The sequence below is a fragment of the Salvelinus namaycush genome, chromosome 13 (assembly GCF_016432855.1).
Source record: "Salvelinus namaycush isolate Seneca chromosome 13, SaNama_1.0, whole genome shotgun sequence".
Lineage (NCBI taxonomy): Eukaryota > Metazoa > Chordata > Actinopteri > Salmoniformes > Salmonidae > Salvelinus > Salvelinus namaycush.
In genome coordinates this window covers 39,815,777-39,834,168 of record NC_052319.1, presented here as the reverse complement: position 1 = coordinate 39,834,168, position 18,392 = coordinate 39,815,777, and the positions used below count along the sequence as shown (strand labels likewise).

The 18,392-nt window shown below is 42.1% G+C and overlaps 1 protein-coding gene across 1 annotated transcript in view; it reads left to right on the top strand.

Annotated features, from left to right (window-relative positions):
• Window positions 1–4,366: 4,366 nt before the first annotated feature.
• The window catches only part of LOC120058000 (tissue factor pathway inhibitor-like), a 53,396-nt gene continuing 39,370 nt past the window's right edge, over window positions 4,367–18,392 (top strand). The window contains exon 1 of the mRNA XM_039006485.1: window positions 4,367–4,529. Coding sequence (XP_038862413.1) covers window positions 4,442–4,529 — 88 coding nt within the window. The 5' untranslated portion in view covers window positions 4,367–4,441. The remainder of the gene's footprint in view (window positions 4,530–18,392) is intronic.

Genomic DNA, 18,392 nt, shown 5'->3' with positions numbered 1-18,392 from the left:
TCGAATCCCACCGAACATTCTCCGCTGCGCAATCCGATTTCCGAGCTGGTCACGGGTGCACCTCAGCCACGCTCAAGGTACTAAGCGATATCATAACCGCCATCGATAAAAGATTGTACTGTGCAGCTGTCTTCATAGACCTGGCCAAGGCTTTCGACTCTGTCAATCATCGTATTCTTATTGGCAGACTCAACAGCCTTGGTTTCTCAAATGACTGCCTCGCCTGGTTTACCAACTACTTCTAAGACAGAGTTCAGTGTGTCAAATCGGAGGGCCTGTTGTCCAGACCTCTGGCAGTCTCTATGGGAGTACCACAGGGTTCAATTCTCTGGCCGACTCTTTTCTCTGTATATATCAACGATGTCGCTCTTCCTGCGGGTGATTCCCTGATCCACCTCTATGCAGATGACACCATTATGTATACATCTGACCCTTCTTTGGACACTGTGTTAACAAACCTCCAAACGAGCTTCAATGCTATACATCACTCCTTCCGTGGCCTCCAACTGCTCTTAAACGCTAGTAAAAATAAATGCATGCTTTTCAACCATTCGCTGCCCGCACCCACCCGCCCGACTAGCATTACTACTCAGGACGGTTCTGACTTAGAATATGTGGACAACTACAAATACCTAGGTGTCTGGCTAGACTGTAAACTCTCCTTCCAGACTCATATTAAACATCTCCAATCCAAAATTAAATCTAGAATCGGCTTTCTATTTCGCAACAAAGCCTCCTTCACTCACGTCGCCAAACATACCGTAGTAAAACTGACTATCCTACCGATCCTCGACTTCGGCGATGTCATTTACGAAATAGCCTCCAACCCTCTACTCAGAAAACTGGATGCAGTCTATCACAGTGCCATCTGTTTTGTCACCAAAGCCCCGTATACCACCTACCACTGCGACCTGTATGCTCTCGTCGGCTGGCCCTCGCTACATATTCGTCGCCAGACCCTCTGGCTCCAGGTCATCTATAAGTCTTTGTTAGGTAAAGCTCCACCTTATCTCATCTTACTGGTCACAATAACAACACCCACCCGTAGCAGGCATTCCAGCAGGTATATCTTACTGGTCATCCCCAAAGCCAACACGTCCGTTGTCTGCCTTTCCTTCCACTTCTCTGCTGCCAATGATTGGAACGAATTGCCAAAAATCGCTGAAGCAGATGACTTATATTTCCCTCACTAACTTTAAACATTAGCTATCCGAGCAGCTAAACGATCGCTGCACCTGTACATAGCCCATCTGTAAATAGCCCATCCAATCAACCTACATCATCCCCATATTGTTTATATTTACTATTCTGCTCTTTTACACACCAGTATTTCTACTTGCACATCATCATCTGCACATCTATCACTCCAGTGTTCATTTGCTAAATTCTAGTTACTTTTTACCATTGCCTATTTATTGCCTTACCTCCTCATGCCATTTGGACACACTGTATATAGACTTTCTTTTTTATATTGTGTTATTGACTGTACGCTTGTTCATTCCATGTGTAACTCTGTGTTGTTGTTTGTGTCGCACTGCTTTGCTTTTTCTTGACCAGTTCGCAGTTGTAAATGAGAACTTGTTCTCAACTAGCCTACCTGGTTAAATAAAGGTGAAATAAAAAATAAAAACAGACAAAAAGCGATTGTGATTGTGTTGAATTGTGTTTGGAAAATAAAGATATACATGGTTTTAAAAAGGTACTGGTAATATTTCATTCAGTACAGAAATGTGTAGGTGACTTACACTGTACAAGCAGCCCAATTTACCCCATACCCAGGCTAACTTGTGCCAAGAGACCACTTTTTTTGGACAAGTTCTGGACAAGTTCAAAACTTTAATGTTTACTTGATTTCGGATTATTTTCAGTGACACAACACCCTGAAAAATATGTATAGATAGCTTTGTTAAAAATAATGCCATACAGTATTTCCCTTTACAGAGTGATGCTGAATGTAAAAAAATGGCTCAATTTACCCTACTTTCCCCTACCTGAGGATTTTCTGGACCAAGATAATACATCACTTCCATCAAGCAGTACATGTGATACGTAATGCTTATACCATACAGGTAGAGTTAAATGAAATTCCTCTAAATCTGACTCACAGTTAGGCTACCTCCTAAGAAGAATGCCAAGAGTGTGTAAATATCACGACTTCCGCCGAAGTCGGTCCCTCTCCTTGTTCGGGCGGCGTTCGGCGGTCGACGTCACCGGCCTTCTAGCCATCGCCGATCCACTTTTCATTTTCCATTTGTTTTGTCTTTGTTTTACACACCTGGTTTCAATTCCCTAATTACATGTTCATTATTTAACCCTCTGTTTTCCCCATGGTTTTTGTGTGTGTTTGTTTTATGTATTTTGGTCCTTTTGTGTGGGCTTGGTATATCTTCATGTATTTGGTAATTTTGAGTAATGTTACTTTTATTACGTATCTCTGCTGTCCTGCGCCTGACTCCTCTGCACCAGCTACATCCAGACCTTGTACAGTAAAGCTGTCATCAAGGCAAGGGTGGCTACTTTGAAAAATCTCAAATATAAAATATATCTGTTTAACACTTTTTCTGGTTACTACATTGTTCCATATGTGTTATTTCATAGTTTTGATGTTTTCACTATTATTATACAATGTAGAAAATAGTAAAAAATAAAGAAAAACCCTTGAATGAGTAGGTGTGTCCAAACTTTTGACTGGCACTGTATAATATAACGTTCCCTGGTTAATTGCATTATGTGTAAAAAAGTATTGAAACCCTTGTCGTTCTGTCCTGGCCAGACAGGTGGTGGTTGGTAGGTGCTATCCCACAACAGACATGATGGAGCCTGGGTAAAGTATTTAGCTGTAGGCTTATTAATTTGCTCCTGTTTGTTATATTGTCAATATTGTAGGCTAAAGAAGTTTGGCCCCTATTTATTCTTCACTTGCAAATAAAAGCACTCACCTTAGGCAGAAAGATGCTGTACCATCCTTGTATGCCTTCTCACTGAAATATCCCCCGTGAAGGCCTAGCTTACACAGGTATCAGCTACCATACACTAATTTCATTGTTTGATCAGTTTAACATTGTGCAAGTGATCTAGACTGGTTGAGTACAGGCCTACAGTACATTGCATGTTTTCCCTACAGCTTAATCCAAAACCTACAACAATACAATTTCCCAGATAGATCACAGATTTTCAATACAAGCTAGGATTTTGCTTTTATCTGAAGTGTTCCCAAAGACCACCAGCCATGTACAAGTTCCCTGACACTTTGATGGAATTTCTGGCAAAAACTGAACAAGTAATGTGCTTCAGATTTGAATATTTCATTGCAGTGGAATGAATAGTGGCAGATTAAGGTATAGAGAGAGCTGACAAGATGTGACCGGAGGGCATAGCTTGCCACTGTTCATCACATCCCAAGTTATGCAGAGAGAAGTTCCTTTGGTTTCCAAACAATTCCAAATATGAAAGGTGACAACTGTACATTTGGAAGATCAACAATAATAATAACTTTACACTCATCAACAGGTTTTCTTTCTAATGTATAGTACCTGATTTTGGTACACATTAGAAAAGAAACGTGTTATAGACAGAAGAATAACATGCAATGACCACTCATCATTACCATAACATAAAAACTCTAAATCACATTGAGGCATTTATAGCTTACTTTCAACGCATTGTGGCAATGTAATAGTGCTTCTGTATGGTCACAGTAGCCTCCAGAATGTAATGAAGATACAGTGTGAACACCATTTAAAATGTGTATTTAACCTTTATTTAACTAGGCATGTCAGTTAAGAACAAATTCTTATTTATAATGACCACCTACCCCGGCCAAACCCAGGCGACGCTGGGCCAATTGTGTGCCGCCCTATGGGACTTCCAATCACAGCTGGATGTGATACAGCCTGGATTCAAACCAGGGACTATAGTGACAAAATCGAGCTCTCTATATATTTAATCTTTAATTATCCAGGTTAAGCTCCTGAGTAGCACAGTAGTCTAAGGCACAGCATCTCAGTGTAAGGGGCATCACTACAGTCCCTGGTTCAAATCCAAGCTGTATCTGGCTGTGATTGGGAGTCCCATAGGGCGGTGCACAATTGGTCCAGGGTAGGCTGTCAATGTCAATAAGAATTTGTTCTTAACTGACTTGCCTAGATAAATTAAAAATATGTAGTCTCATTGAGATAAAATATAATTTTCAAGAGAGAACTGGTCCAACCAATAATGATAACGAAACTAGGAATATAGTTACTTGCTATTCATTTCGAAAAATGTAATATGAACCGTTTTAAGAGTTTGTGTGCAGCTCACCATCAAGGAGAGTAAATATAGCCAGTCTATTACTAACCGGAAGTGCGTGGGTGATCAGCTACCATCATCAGTCTCTTAAACAAAAGTTGATGAAGGTTTCACAGCAACTTTACTGTAGTCTACCTCTCCGACCGCTGACATGTCTGCAATGAATAGCTGGTGGATTCCATGCATTGTTTTACTACATTCCGCTTATTTGGGATCTTGTGATTCAGACTCTGGAATAGGTAAGATAAGAATTCTTACTTGTTGATATATCTTTTTATCCCGTGTGTGTCCATGAGTTCGAGTTGGACTTTGCATTCAACGATCTACAGTTGTGTAAATTAGTTGTTTTAAGATGTATGTCTTTCAATATTTCCCCCGAATAGACTTCACGTGTCAAGAAGCCCGTGAGTAATTTGGATTTAGCCAATTCAATATCAAATGATGGTGCTTGATATCCCCAAAATGGATAAACAGAAAACGGAGTTATGCCACTTTCACGCTACATTTATCTCAGCTTTAGTTCGGTTATGTTGACACAAAACCTTACAAAAAAAGTATTGCAGTTTTGAAACTGCAGTAAAAGTGCAGTAACTGCAGTCGACTGTGGTATTTTGGACGCAGTAATTGCAGAATTGAACTGCAGTTGAACTATACCACACTGTAATTGCAGTAAAACTGCCGAATTATTGTAGTAAAAAAACGGTGTTCTTTTGGACGAAGGATTTGCAGCATACTAGTTAGACTGCACTTGAACTGCACTCATATTGCATTGTACTACAGTTAAACTGCACTCTGACTGCAATCTTTTTCGTAAGGGGCTTAACGATTGTTAATAGTTAATTATAGCCCGTGTTTGTGCGCAGATGTGCTTGACGAACACGCGTAAAATTGCATACAATTCCATGTGGACAACTATTAAACGTCCCACTTAAAATTAGGCTATTATTATGTATTGTCATATTTTAATTGTGCCTGGTCAGTTGTCCATATATCCTGCCACTTGTTAACTACATAGCCTAAGGACTACGTCATTTAATTTCCCTTTTTTGTTTTCCAATGCTGTGCATTCTCCTTGACTTTTTAAAAGACCTGGTAGGCAACCTCTTTCCAAGCTTTAGGCCATTTATCAAACCACGGTTTTAACGCTCAAGCTCCCAACATATTTTACATACATTGATTACCAACTGGGGTCATTTTGACCCCAAGAAGAAACTGTTGGAAAAAGCAACAATCAAAGCAAAATATAAATGTAATTATCATCACAATATCATTAGACATGTCAACAATGTTATCTGGGGAAAAAATTACCAAAACAGACTGTTATTTTAGTTAAATTAGGAAACACTTAATTAGCTTATTCTGTAAAGCCCCCCCAAAATATCTTCCTTGATATAATGTGCAGTTTTTTTCCAAAGTAGAATCGACATAAGTACTAAAAAGCAGAGTTACCATCATTTGATTGAAGCATCATTTAGTTTTACGAATTTGAAGTAAATATACATTTTGTCATATTTATGTGATTAAAAACCACAGGGCACAGCCAAGTCAGCATTAGCAACGCTGTTAATGAAACAATGGGAGTCGTATGGGCTATGGCAACATGCATCAAAAAGCATAAAACCAAATGGTATAGCACCCAACATATCATAACAAGTAGCACATATAGAATGTTGGAGGGTATTATATGGTATAGCACCCAACGTATCATAACAAGTAGCACATATAGAATGTTGGAGGGTATTATATGGTATAGCACCCAACGTATCATAACAAGTAGCACATATAGAATGTTGGAGGGTATTATATGGTATAGCACCCAACGTATCATAACAAGTAGCACATATAGAATGTTGGAGGGTATTATATGGTATAGCACCCAACGTATCATAACAAGTAGCACATATAGAATGTTGGAGGGTATTATATGGTATAGCACCCAACATATCATAACAAGTAGCACATATAGAATGTTGGAGGGTATTATATGGTATAGCACCCAACGTATCATAACAAGTAGCACATATAGAATGTTGGAGGGTATTATATGGTATAGCACCCAACGTATCATAACAAGTAGCACATATAGAATGTTGGAGGGTATTATATGGTATAGCACCCAACGTATCATAACAAGTAGCACATATAGAATGTTGGAGGGTATTATATGGTATAACACCCAACATATCATAACAAGTAGCACATATAGAATGTTGGAGGGTATTATATTAATTCTATTTTTTGGGAGAATACACAGCAATTCAGCATTATTTGTACAGAGGGTAGCTAGTTTCTATATTACAGTTCTACCACGTATTAATTTGCCTGGCTACACATTTGCATTTACTTAATTTAGCAGACGCTCTTATCCCAGAGCAACTTACAGTTGTGAGTGCATACATCTTCATACTAGTCCCCTGTGGGAATCAAACCCACAACGCTGGTGCTGCAAGCATCATGCTCTGCCAACTGAGCTACACGGGACTACCCAGAGTCCTAGTGCCGGCCAAACTCTACACTACGCCCACAGACTTTAGTTTCTTCTCCGCCATGAGTCTGGATCTGAGTACCTCCTTGACGATTTATAGAATGCAAACACTTTCTAAACATTGTGATTGGTTCCAGAAAACGATGGGTTGGACCAGAGCCAGAACACGCATGCGCAAAGCCGCGTTTTGAACATTAGTCATTGGCTTTGATACTTTGATTGGTTAGAGATGATCCAATCGCTGATGATTTTGTTTTGTACAACACCCCTCATTTTGACGTCACCACAAAAGACTTCAACGATGGCCGTCTCAGACTGAAGAATGTAGCGAACATAGAGCAGCAGTAAAATTCAGTTTGAGTCGTCAGGCAGTATTCGTACCACTGACAGACTTTTATGAGCAGCTTTGACTACAACTAAGAATATATCTAAGGTCATTTAGATTTTGTACACGGCCATACCTAGTTATAACCTATGATAACGACAGGCGTGTAAATTAGGTGCTCCATCTCTGCAGATGATCAGTCTATTTGGTCTAAATCACTGATACAGGTCCACCTCCACCTCAATGATGATATGTACAACTTAAAGCCCCCATGCAGTCTTTTTATTTGTATTTTTAAATCATCACTTTATGCCTAACAAATCACTCTGTGTGTTTATTTAATGAAAATAACTTTTTTTTGTCATTTATTTCCCTGAGCCTCTTTTGGCCATTGAAATGCTGTTTGATCCTGTTGGCGTTAGGAAACTAATTTGAAGATATTTACTTACACAGCCCTGATAGAGCCCACCCCCTTACCCAGATGAATGGTCATTGATGTATTATAATCAGATCAGATTGTGACATCATGATCTGAGCCAAAAACTCCATCCCACATGAACAGGCAGAAATTCCAGTAGGAAAAAAAACAAATTCTTACACAAAAAGGGCATTATCATAATTTTCACAATTTCAGGGCGTTATTTCGACCTGATAGTGTGGAAATATCAGGGGGAAAAATCTGGAAAATCAAGTTAACTGCACTGCCCCTTTTATAATGACCCCAGAGAAACCTGGATTCAAATTAAGACTGTTTTAGATTTGCCCTAGAATAAATACTTTTCTGAGAATACATACCAATATGGCTCTATACAGTTGAAGTCGGAAGAGTACGTAGACCTTAGCCAAATACATTTTTCACAATTCCTGACATTTAATCTGAGTAAAAATTCCCTGTCTTAGGTCAGTTAGGATCACCACTTTATTTTAAGAATGTGAAATGTTAGAATAGTAGTAGAGAGATTTATTTCAGCTTTTATTTCTTTCATCACATTCCCAGTGGGTCAGAAGTTTACATACACTCAATTAGTATTTGGTAGCATTGCCTTTCAATTGTTTAACGTGGGTCAAATGTTTCGGGTAGCCTTCCACAAGCTTCCCACAATAAGTTGGGTGAATTTTGTCCCATTCCTCCTGACAGAACTCGTGTAACTGAGTCAGGTTTGTAGGCCTCCTTGCTCACGCGTGCTTTTTCAGTTCTGCCCACAAATTTTCTATAGGATTGAGGTCAGGGCTTTGTGATGGCCACTCCAATACCTTGACTTAGTTGTCCTTAAGCCATTTTGCCACAACTTTGGAAGTATGCTTGGGGTCATTGTCCATTTGGAAGACCCATTTGCGACCAAGCTTTAACTTCCTGACTGATGTCTTGAGATGTTGCTTCAATTTATCCAAATAATTTTCCTTCCTCATGTAGCCATCTATTTTGTGAAGGGCACCAGCAGTTCCTCCTGCAGCAAAGCACCCACACAACACGATGCTGCCACCCCCGTGCTTCACGGTTGGAATGGTGGTCTTCGGCTTGCAAGCTTCCCCCTTTTTCCTCCAAACATAACGATGGTCATTATGGCCAAACAGTTCTATTTTTGTTTCATCAGACCAGAGAATATTTCTCCAAAAAGTACGATCTTTGTCCCCATGTGTAGTTGCAAACCGTTGTCTGGCTTTTTTTTATGGTGGTTTTGGAGCTTTATCTAAAGCCATGACATCATTTTCTGGAATTTTCCAAGCTGTTTAAAAGCTCAGTCAACTTAGTGTATGTAAACTTCTGACCCACTGGAATTGTGATACAGTGAATTCTAAGTGAAATAATCTGCCTGTAAACAATTGTTGGAAAACTGACATGTGTCATGCACGAAGTAGATATCCTAACCGACTTGCCAAAACTATAGTTTGTTAACAAGAAATATGTGGAGTGGTTGAAAAACTAGTTTTAATGTCTCCAACCTAAGTGTATGTAAACTTACGACTTCAACTGTATGTAGATTCAGAGCGTATCTGAGTTCTGTATTGCAGTACTATTAAGTATTTATACTATTGGCAAAATTGTATATGCATATAACGTAGGTAATTTTGGTTTTGTACACAGTCGTACGATATGTGGTACAGAAAAGTACAATCTTGGGCATACATGGGGAGATATATCTCTGTAGATGATCTGTCTATCTGTTCCAAATTACTGATACAGGTCCCCATCCACCCTCTGGTGTAATGGATATCTTGTTATTATGTCTCCAGAGAAACCTACATTCAAATAAAGGTCAGATTCATCAAATTACTATAGGCAGAACTGTTGTTGGCTGGGATCAAAACGGCCCCAAAGGACCTGCATTTTATAAAGTCCATATTAATACAGAAACTAAACAATGATTTAGATTTGTTAAGAATAAGTTGATTGACAAATTCATGAACAATTTGAAGAATTTAATAAACCACCTTTGGTTTATGATAAAAGTCTTAGCACCATGTATAAGTCATTGTCATGTTGGACACAGCTATTTGGGTGAACCCTTAGTCTCAATTTGATTCTTGCAGATGTGAAACATCATCTTTGGCGTTTGGGCTAAAGTTCAGATGTTGCACAGTTCATACCCTGGTCAGAGCTGAAGCTGGGAGTTTCTTATGCCAGGTTGCAGTAGTCTCAAAGGTTGTTAAGGTGGCGTGATAAGTAGGCTAATGTCAGGGACCAATTGGGGGACATTTCATATGGCTAGTGTTACAATATGACGAGGAAAAGGGATGGTACAAAATATACTGTAGGCCAAGCCTGGCCAGGTATCCTCGACGGCCTGTCATTGAGGTTCTGTAGAAGACATATCAAGTTCAATAGTCTGCAATAGAATTTAAATCCCCTCATATTAGTATTTTACTGGGATATAACGTGTTACTGTACTATTGTCATTTTATTACCACTTTATTACTGTATGTGTTTTAATGTAAAGTCTGTTACCTTGAGTAATGCAAACATCGCTAGGATATGGCCGATATCTGGGCCAAAGCCGTGATATGACTGCTACAGATGTCGGATCTTAATTTGATCACCCTGTTGCAGGAGAACTTTACGAAAAATGTATGAACTCCTCCAAAAATGTCAATGAATTATAATTCCACATTATAATTCCACATATCTGGTAGCTGTAGGATTATTTTCCTGCTGTTGTAGCAAACTGGCTCAAATTAAGATCCTACATCTGTAAAATATGTCTTGTTTAATCCAAACACTGAATTCAACCTGGTATGTACATTTAGACACTATAAGTTTGGTCTTTAACAAGTTTGTTGCCTTTTAGCATGTTTACATTTTTAGGGCACCTCACAGTGTACAAACTCAATATTAACTTGTAATGATTTATACAAACACACATACACAACAAGCAATTGGCCTCTATATCACAACCATGACCTTCTTAGACTATACAATATGCTTGGGTGCCCATAAGCAGTGTTTGATTTCTGTACTATGCAAAACAGGTTATATCATTTGGAAGTACATTTGGAAGTACACTGAACAAAAATATAAATGCAACATGTAAAGCTGAAATAAAAGATCCCAGAAATGTTCCATATGCATAAAAAGCTAATTTCTCAAAAATGTGTTTACATCCCTGTTAGTGAGCATTTTATCCTTTGTAAAGATAATCCATCCACCTGACAGGTATGGCATATCAAGAGGCTGATAAAACAGCATGATCATTACACAGGTGCTGGGGGACAATAAAAGGCCACTCTAAAATGTGCAGGTTTTTTTTCACACAACACAATGCCACAGATGTCTCAAGTTTTGAGGGAACGTGCAATTTGCATGCTGACTGCAGGAATGTCCACCTTAGCTGTTGCCAGAGAAATTAATGTTCATTTGTCTACCATAAACCGCCTCCAACATCGTTTTAGAGAATTTGGCAGCACGTCCAACTGGCTTCACAACCGCAGACCACGTATAACCACACCAGCCCAGAACCTCCACATTCGGCTTCTTCACCTGCGTGATCATCAGAGGAGGGGAGGGGGGGAATTTCTGTCTGTAATAAAAACTCCTTCTGATTGGCTGGGTCTGGCTCCCCAGTGGGTTGGCCTGGCAATTCATGTGAAATCAATAGATTAGGGTCTAATGAATTCATTTAAATTGACTAACTTCCTTATATGAACTGTAATTCAGCAAAATCTTTCAAATGGTTGCATGTTGCGTTGCTATTTTTTTCAGTATATTAGAGGAAAAACAGTAGAAGAATTCCCTGCCCTTTTACAAACACAACATTAGTATTAACTTTGAAATGGACGGGAATCTTAATGCCCCTCTGTCACGGCCGTTGAATGAAGAGGACCAAAGCGCAGCGTGGTCAGCGTACATATTCCCTTTTATTTAGGATGACGCCGACAAAAACAAGAAACAATACAAAAACAACTGTGAAGCTTAAGGCTATAGAGCCACAAGCAAAGACAACTTCCCACACAGAAAGGAGGGAAAAGGGATACCTAAGTATGGTTCCCAATCCGGGACAACGATATTAACCATACCCGGCCAAAACATAGAAATACAAAATCATAGAAAACAAAAACATAGAATGCTCACCCCAAATCACACCCTGACCAAACCAAATAGAGACATAAAAAGGCTCTCTAAGGTCAGGGCGTGACAGTACCCCCCCCAAAGGTGCGGACTCCGGCCGCAAAACCTGAACCTATAGGGGAGGGTCTGGGTGGGCATCTATCCGCGGTGGCGGCTCAGGTGCGGGACGCAGACCCCGCTCCACCACTGGCTCACCCCACTTTGGTGGCACCTCTGGTGCGGGGACCCTCGTCGCCGACCCCGGACTGGGGACCCTCGTTGCGGGCCCCGGACTGGGCAACCTCGTTGCGGGCCCCGGACTGGGCACCTGGAGGTCGCTGGAGGCTCCGGACTGGGGACCGTCACTGGAGGCTCCGGACTGGGGACCGTCGCTGGAGGCTCCGGACTGGGGACCGTCGCTGGAGGTTCCGGACTGGAGGCCGTCGTTGGAGGCTTCGTGCCATGACTCCTCGCTGGAGGCTTCGTGCCATGGATCATCGCTGGAGGCTTCATGCCATGGGTCATCACTGGAGTGAGGAGACGTATGGGCAGTCTGGTATGTGGAGCTGCCACAGGGCTCACCAGGCTGGGGAGACATACAGGAGGCCTGGTTCTGGCAGCAGGCACAGGACTTACCAGGCTGGGGAAACATACAGGAGGCCTGGTTCTGGGGACAGGCACAGGACTCACCAGGCTGGGAAGACATACAGGAGGCTTAGTTCTGGGCGCAGGCACAGGACTAACCAGGCTGGAGAGACATACAGGAGGCTTTGTCCTTGACAGAGGCACCGGATACACTGGGCCGTGGAGGCGCACTGGCACAACCGGTCTGGCTGGATGCTCACCCTAGCCCGGCAGATGCGGGGAGCTGGGATGTAGCGCACCGGGCTGTGAACGCGCACTGGAGACACCGTGCGCTCCACCGCATAACACGGTGCCAGACCAGTACGACGCTCGCCACGGTAAGCACGGGGAGTTGGCTCAGGTCTATAAACCGACTCTGCCAATCTCCCCGTGTGCCCCACAATTTCTTTTAGGGGTGGGGCTGCCTCTCGGGCTTCCTCGCTAACCGTGTACGTCTCGACGACTCCATTCTCCGGTATCCCTCTTCGCACTGCTCAATTGAATCCCAGGCGGGCTCTGGCACTCTCCCTGGGTCGACCGACCACCTCTTTACCTCCTCTCAGGTTGTCTCATACTCCTGGCCACTCTGCTTGGTCCTTTCTTGGTGGGAGGTTCTGTCACGGCCGTTGAATGAAGAGGACCAAAGCGCAGCGCGGTGAGCGTCCATATTCTCATTTATTTAGGATGACGCCGACAAAAACAAGTAATAATACAAAAACAAATGTGAAGCTTAAGGCTATAGTGCCACAAACAAAGACAACTTCCCACACAGAAAGGAGGGAAAAGGGCTATCTAAGTATGGTTCCCAATCAGAGACAACGCTAGACAGCTGTCCCTGATTGAGAACCATACCCGGCCATAACATAGAAATACAAAATTATAGAAAACAAAAACATAGAATGCCCACACCAAATCACACCCTGACCAAACCAAATAGAGACATAAAAAGGCTCTCTAAGGTCAGGGCGTGACACCCTCTAATCATCTGGTGGAGGTGAACAGCATAAACAGTCTCTCACGCATGAATTTGTGGGTAAATTTAATAAGCTGTTCACTCAGTGTTTGATTTGGTCCACTATGCTAAAACCCCCGGCGATATGCAAAAGGAAATTGCTTAGCATGTGTCATTTTTAATGAGCTTTTAGCTTATATATTAAGGAGTTTGACTTCAGGAAAGCTTACTGTAACTCTGTTTTAGTGTATTGTTGTGAGTTTGTGAAGTAGGCTACAATAGCTAGATCACCTGCTGAGATCTATAAAAGAGTGGCAGCCCTTTGGGTTCGACCAGTGAAAATGTGCAATGATTTCAACACTTAGTCAGTGTTCGGCCCTAAACGTTTTTAATTGGACAGTGTCCATTTAAAATGATCATACATCTCACCTGCAGGCAATTTAAAGGCCCAATGTAGCCATTTTTATATCAATATCATATCATTTCTGAGTAACAATAAAGTACCTTACTGTAATGGATTTAAATTAAAATGGGTAAAAATTGCTTTTTAGCAAAACACTTTCTCAAGCTAGAATTGAACTAGGACTGTCTGTGAGTGGTCTAAGTGGGGAGGGGAAAACTGAAAACTGAAAACTAGCTGTTATTGGCAGGTTTGGAACTCTCTTTGTTATTGGTCTATTAACTAATTTACTGCATGGTACCGCATGGTGATGTCACCATGAAAACCCCAAACTCCTATGCGAACTGCTGATTAGAACATCCTGTGTATATTGTATTTTCAACCAACATCTATCAGGAAATTACACAGATCAAATTCGTTAACACTTTTACAGTGTTAGTTTCATCAGCTGTACAATATGATGTAAATCAGAGGAAAAACAGAATTTTGACTGCAGCATGCTCCTTGGGATTGTTCTGGCAAGGAGCCGTCTGGTACAAGCTTATAAGACCGCTTTAACTACAGCAATCAATATGCTGGCTTACCGTCCATTGAACATCTGATCTGTCTTCTCTGCTAGGCAGCTCTGAAAGCAGCATGTCTGAAAGCAGCATGTCTGAAAGTAGCATGTCTGAAAGCAGCATGTCTGAAAGCAGCATGTCTGCATCCATCACATACATGCAAGATGACCTGATCCTAACATGGTAATTATTGTCATAAACGTTTAAAAATGTGTTTTCAAAATAGATTGGTGTTCGTAAAGGCACATTGAAATGTTAATGCACCTGAACTTGGAGCTTGAACATCGAGGCAGTTGCATTCCCTTCCCTCAAGATTTGAGAAAGATCATTTAACAAATACTTACTATGTTGCAATAGGGCGGGCGGTATACCATATTTGACTATATACCGATATTGATGCACGGACCGGTTTGAGTTTTTACTTTTTTACATCAATGTTTGGTTTGCTAAATGTGATATGCAACTCCGGCGTGTATAATGTCCGTTTTTATACACTGAACAAAAACAACATGTAAAGTGTTGGTCCCATGTTTCATGAGCTGAAATAAAATATCCCAGAAATGTTCCATACGCACAAAATGTTATACTTAAATCTGAACTGGTTCTCTAGCAAATTATTAAGAATGTCTCACCCCATGTTCAAGAATGGCCTTTCCCCCTTTATTCAGATTACAACATGGCACTTTCAGTTATTTGAAAAGGAAATCATCTCCTCCCCCAAAAATCTCTATTTTTAAAACAAGCCATAGAAAGTTGGTTGCAATTTCAATAAAATAAAAAATAGAACTAATACAACATAATTTAATACAACAAATATTGTGGCTAAACTAAAATATACTAATAGATAAAAAAGAAAATGTTTAGATTGAAAAAAAAAACTTTGTAAATTATATCATAAATAGGACTGGTGGAGTTATGTCACACATTAGCTAACAAAAACATGGAAATGTCATGGAAATGTCTGCTATACCCAAAATGGAAGTGGAAAGTGGAAGGGGAAAAAGTAGGGAACTTTTCTGTCTGCCCTGCATTTTTGGTTAACCATAATTGGTTAAAGAAAATTGTGAGAAATAACAAAGTATATCAGTTTAATTTAAGGACCAAAAAATTGACAGCTGTCCCATTTGCAAAATAGTTGGGAGAGATTTTTGACGTACCGATTTCATGGCACATGGTTTATGAACTGATACGCAAAACGACGCTGTCACGGATCCCTCCGGAACTTTCATTACGCACACTTGTCCCCTATTCCCACTGATTAGTACTTGTATAAGTGTGCTCTCTGGTTTCCATTGGGCTGTCAATTATTGTTACAATGTCCGTTGGTGCGTGTGAGTACCTGTGCTGTGTGTTTTGGGCTTTCGTGCCATTGTGGATTGTGCAGATGATTACGGGTCTCGTCCCGTGTGTTAATCATTGTGCGCATGTGTGTTATTTATTCGAGGTACTCCTCGCTCTTTTGTTTGGGTTTCAACCCTGTGTTTTTGTTACGTGTTTGTCAGGTCTTCGTCCCATTGCCTTTACACGGCACGCCGTAATTTTGGCTTAATAAAAAAAAATATTACGCATTCCTGCGTCTGTCTCCCGAATCATTCATGCCAACGTGACAGAATAATCTACCATTAAGGGAGACAGCGGGAATGGCCCGTCTGACGACGCTGCGACTGGTCCATCAGGCGCCGCCACAACTTCGGCAGCTGCAACTGGGCCGTCCGACGTCGCCACAACAGATCCGTCCGACGACGCCACTTCAGCAGCCACAATTGGCCCGTCCGACGCCACTGCTACTGGTCTGTCCGATGCCGCCGCAACTTCGTCAGTGACAACTGGGCCGTCCGACATGGCCACCTCGGGTCCGTCCGACGACGCCAATTCAGCAGCCACAACTAGCCCGTCCGACGCCACTGCTACTGGTCTGTCCGACTCCGCCGCAACTTCGTCAGCGGGGTCCCGGCAGGGTCCTGATCGACCCGCACTGCGTTCCTGTGATCGTCCTCCAGGCCAGTGTCGTTGCGCTGCTTATGCAGCACGTCAGGGGGGGGTACTGTCACGGATCCCTCTGGAACTTTCATTACGCACACTTGCCCCCTATTCCCATGGATTAGTACTTGTACAAGTGTGCCCTTTGGTTTCCATTGGGCTCTCGATTATTGTTACAATGTCCGTTGGTGCGTGTGAGTACCAATATTAAATTGCAATGAAAACTACTTTCTGACAAAATTCGAAATGTATAACATCTGGAAATGTAGCTAGCTAGACTCTCTTACCGGTATACATGGATGAACACTTTTCCCTCTCTGTCACGGATGCCATGGTTGCCCTTAGTTTGAAGATGTAATCCAGAGACAGGTATTTTATACAACAGCCTTCTGTGTTATCTTTTTGACTCCCTCCGCATATTTGCAATCAAAGCCAGAATGTTCTTCATCTCCTTAGCTATCATACTGTGCTTCCACCGGGCATTTCACTATGCTCCAGAGAGTGGAGAGCAACATATTTGCAGTTATTTGTAATATCTTTAAAAAAAGGCCACGTTAGAAAGGATTACCTAAACATACTGAGCAGCCCTTTGTCATAGACAGAAGCGTGCTATATGGCAGATCAATCCTTACTCATCCCTCGACATGTCCAGCACTCACTTCTGTCATCATGAAGTGCTTTGAGAGACTAGTCAAGGATCATATCACCTCTACCTTACTTGACACCCTAGACCCACTTCAATTTGCTTACCGCCCCAATAGATCCACAGACGATGCAATTGCCATCACACTGCACACTGCCCTATCCCATCTGGACAATAGGAATACCTATGTAGGAATGCTGTTCATCGACTATTGCTCATCATTCAACACCATAGTACCCTCCAAGCTCGTCAATAAGCTTGAGGCCCTGCGTCTGAACCCTGCCTGGTGCAACTGGTTCCGGGACTTCCTGATGGGCCGCCCCAAGGTGGTGAAGGTAGGGAACAACACCTCCACTTCGCTGATCCTCAATACTGGGGCCCCACAAGGGTGCGTGCTCAGCCCCCTCCTGTACTCCCTATTCACCCATGACTGTTCAGCCATGCAACAGCACCTCTTCAACCTCAGGAGGCTGAAGAAATGTATCTTAGCACCTAAAACCCTCATAAACTTTTACAGATGGACAATTGAGAGTATCCTGTCGGGCTGTATCACCACCTGGTACGGCAACTGCACCGCCCACAACCACAGGGCTCTCCAGAGGGTGGTGCGGTCTGCCCAACGCATCACCGGGGGCAAACTATCTGCCCTCCAGGACACCTACAGCACCCAATGTCACAGGAAGTCCAAAAATACCATCAAGGACAACAACCACCTGAGCCACGGGCAAAAAGAACACAGACACTGGACAGAGGAACTCTGCCTAGAAGGCCAGCATCCTGGAGTCACCTCTTCACTGTTGACGTTGAGACTGGTGTTTTATTTTGTTTCCCCCTACATATATGCTCTCCATTCATCAAGAATTGTTTTTATTTTATTTGTATTTTACCGCCAATTTCATGATATCCAATTGCGATCTTGTCTCATCGCTGCATCTCCCCAATGGTCTTGGAAAAGGCAATGTGGAGTCATGCGTCCTCCGAAACATGACCCGCCTGACCGCGCTACTTAACACCCGCCCGCTTAATCCGGAAGCCAGCCGCTCCAACGTGTCAGAGGAAACACAGTTCAACTGATAACCCAGGTCAGCCTGCAGGCACCCGGCCCACCACAAGGAGCCGCTAGAGCGTGATGAGCCAATTAAAGCCCCCCTGGCCAAACCCTCCCCTAACCTGAATGACGCTGGGCCAATTGTGCGCTACCCTATGGGACTCCTGGTCAAGGTTATGACACAGCCCGGGATTGAACCCGGGTCTGTAGTGATGCCTCAAGCACTGCAGTGCTGTGCCTTAGACCGCTGCGCCACTCATTTATCAACATTGTTCATTTCAAACTGGAATGAGATAGTTAACAGAAGGTCATACTGTATATTACGCCAGTGGATTGATTTTGCAGTGAATTTAATTTAATTTCACCTTTATTTAACCAGGTAGGCCAGTTGAGAACAAGTTCTCATTTACAACTGCAACCTGGCAAAGATAAAGCATAGCAGTGCGACAAAAACAACAACACCGAGTTACACATAAACAAACGTACAGTCAATAACACAAAATAAAAGAAAAATAGAAGGCTCTATGTACTGTGTGTGCAAA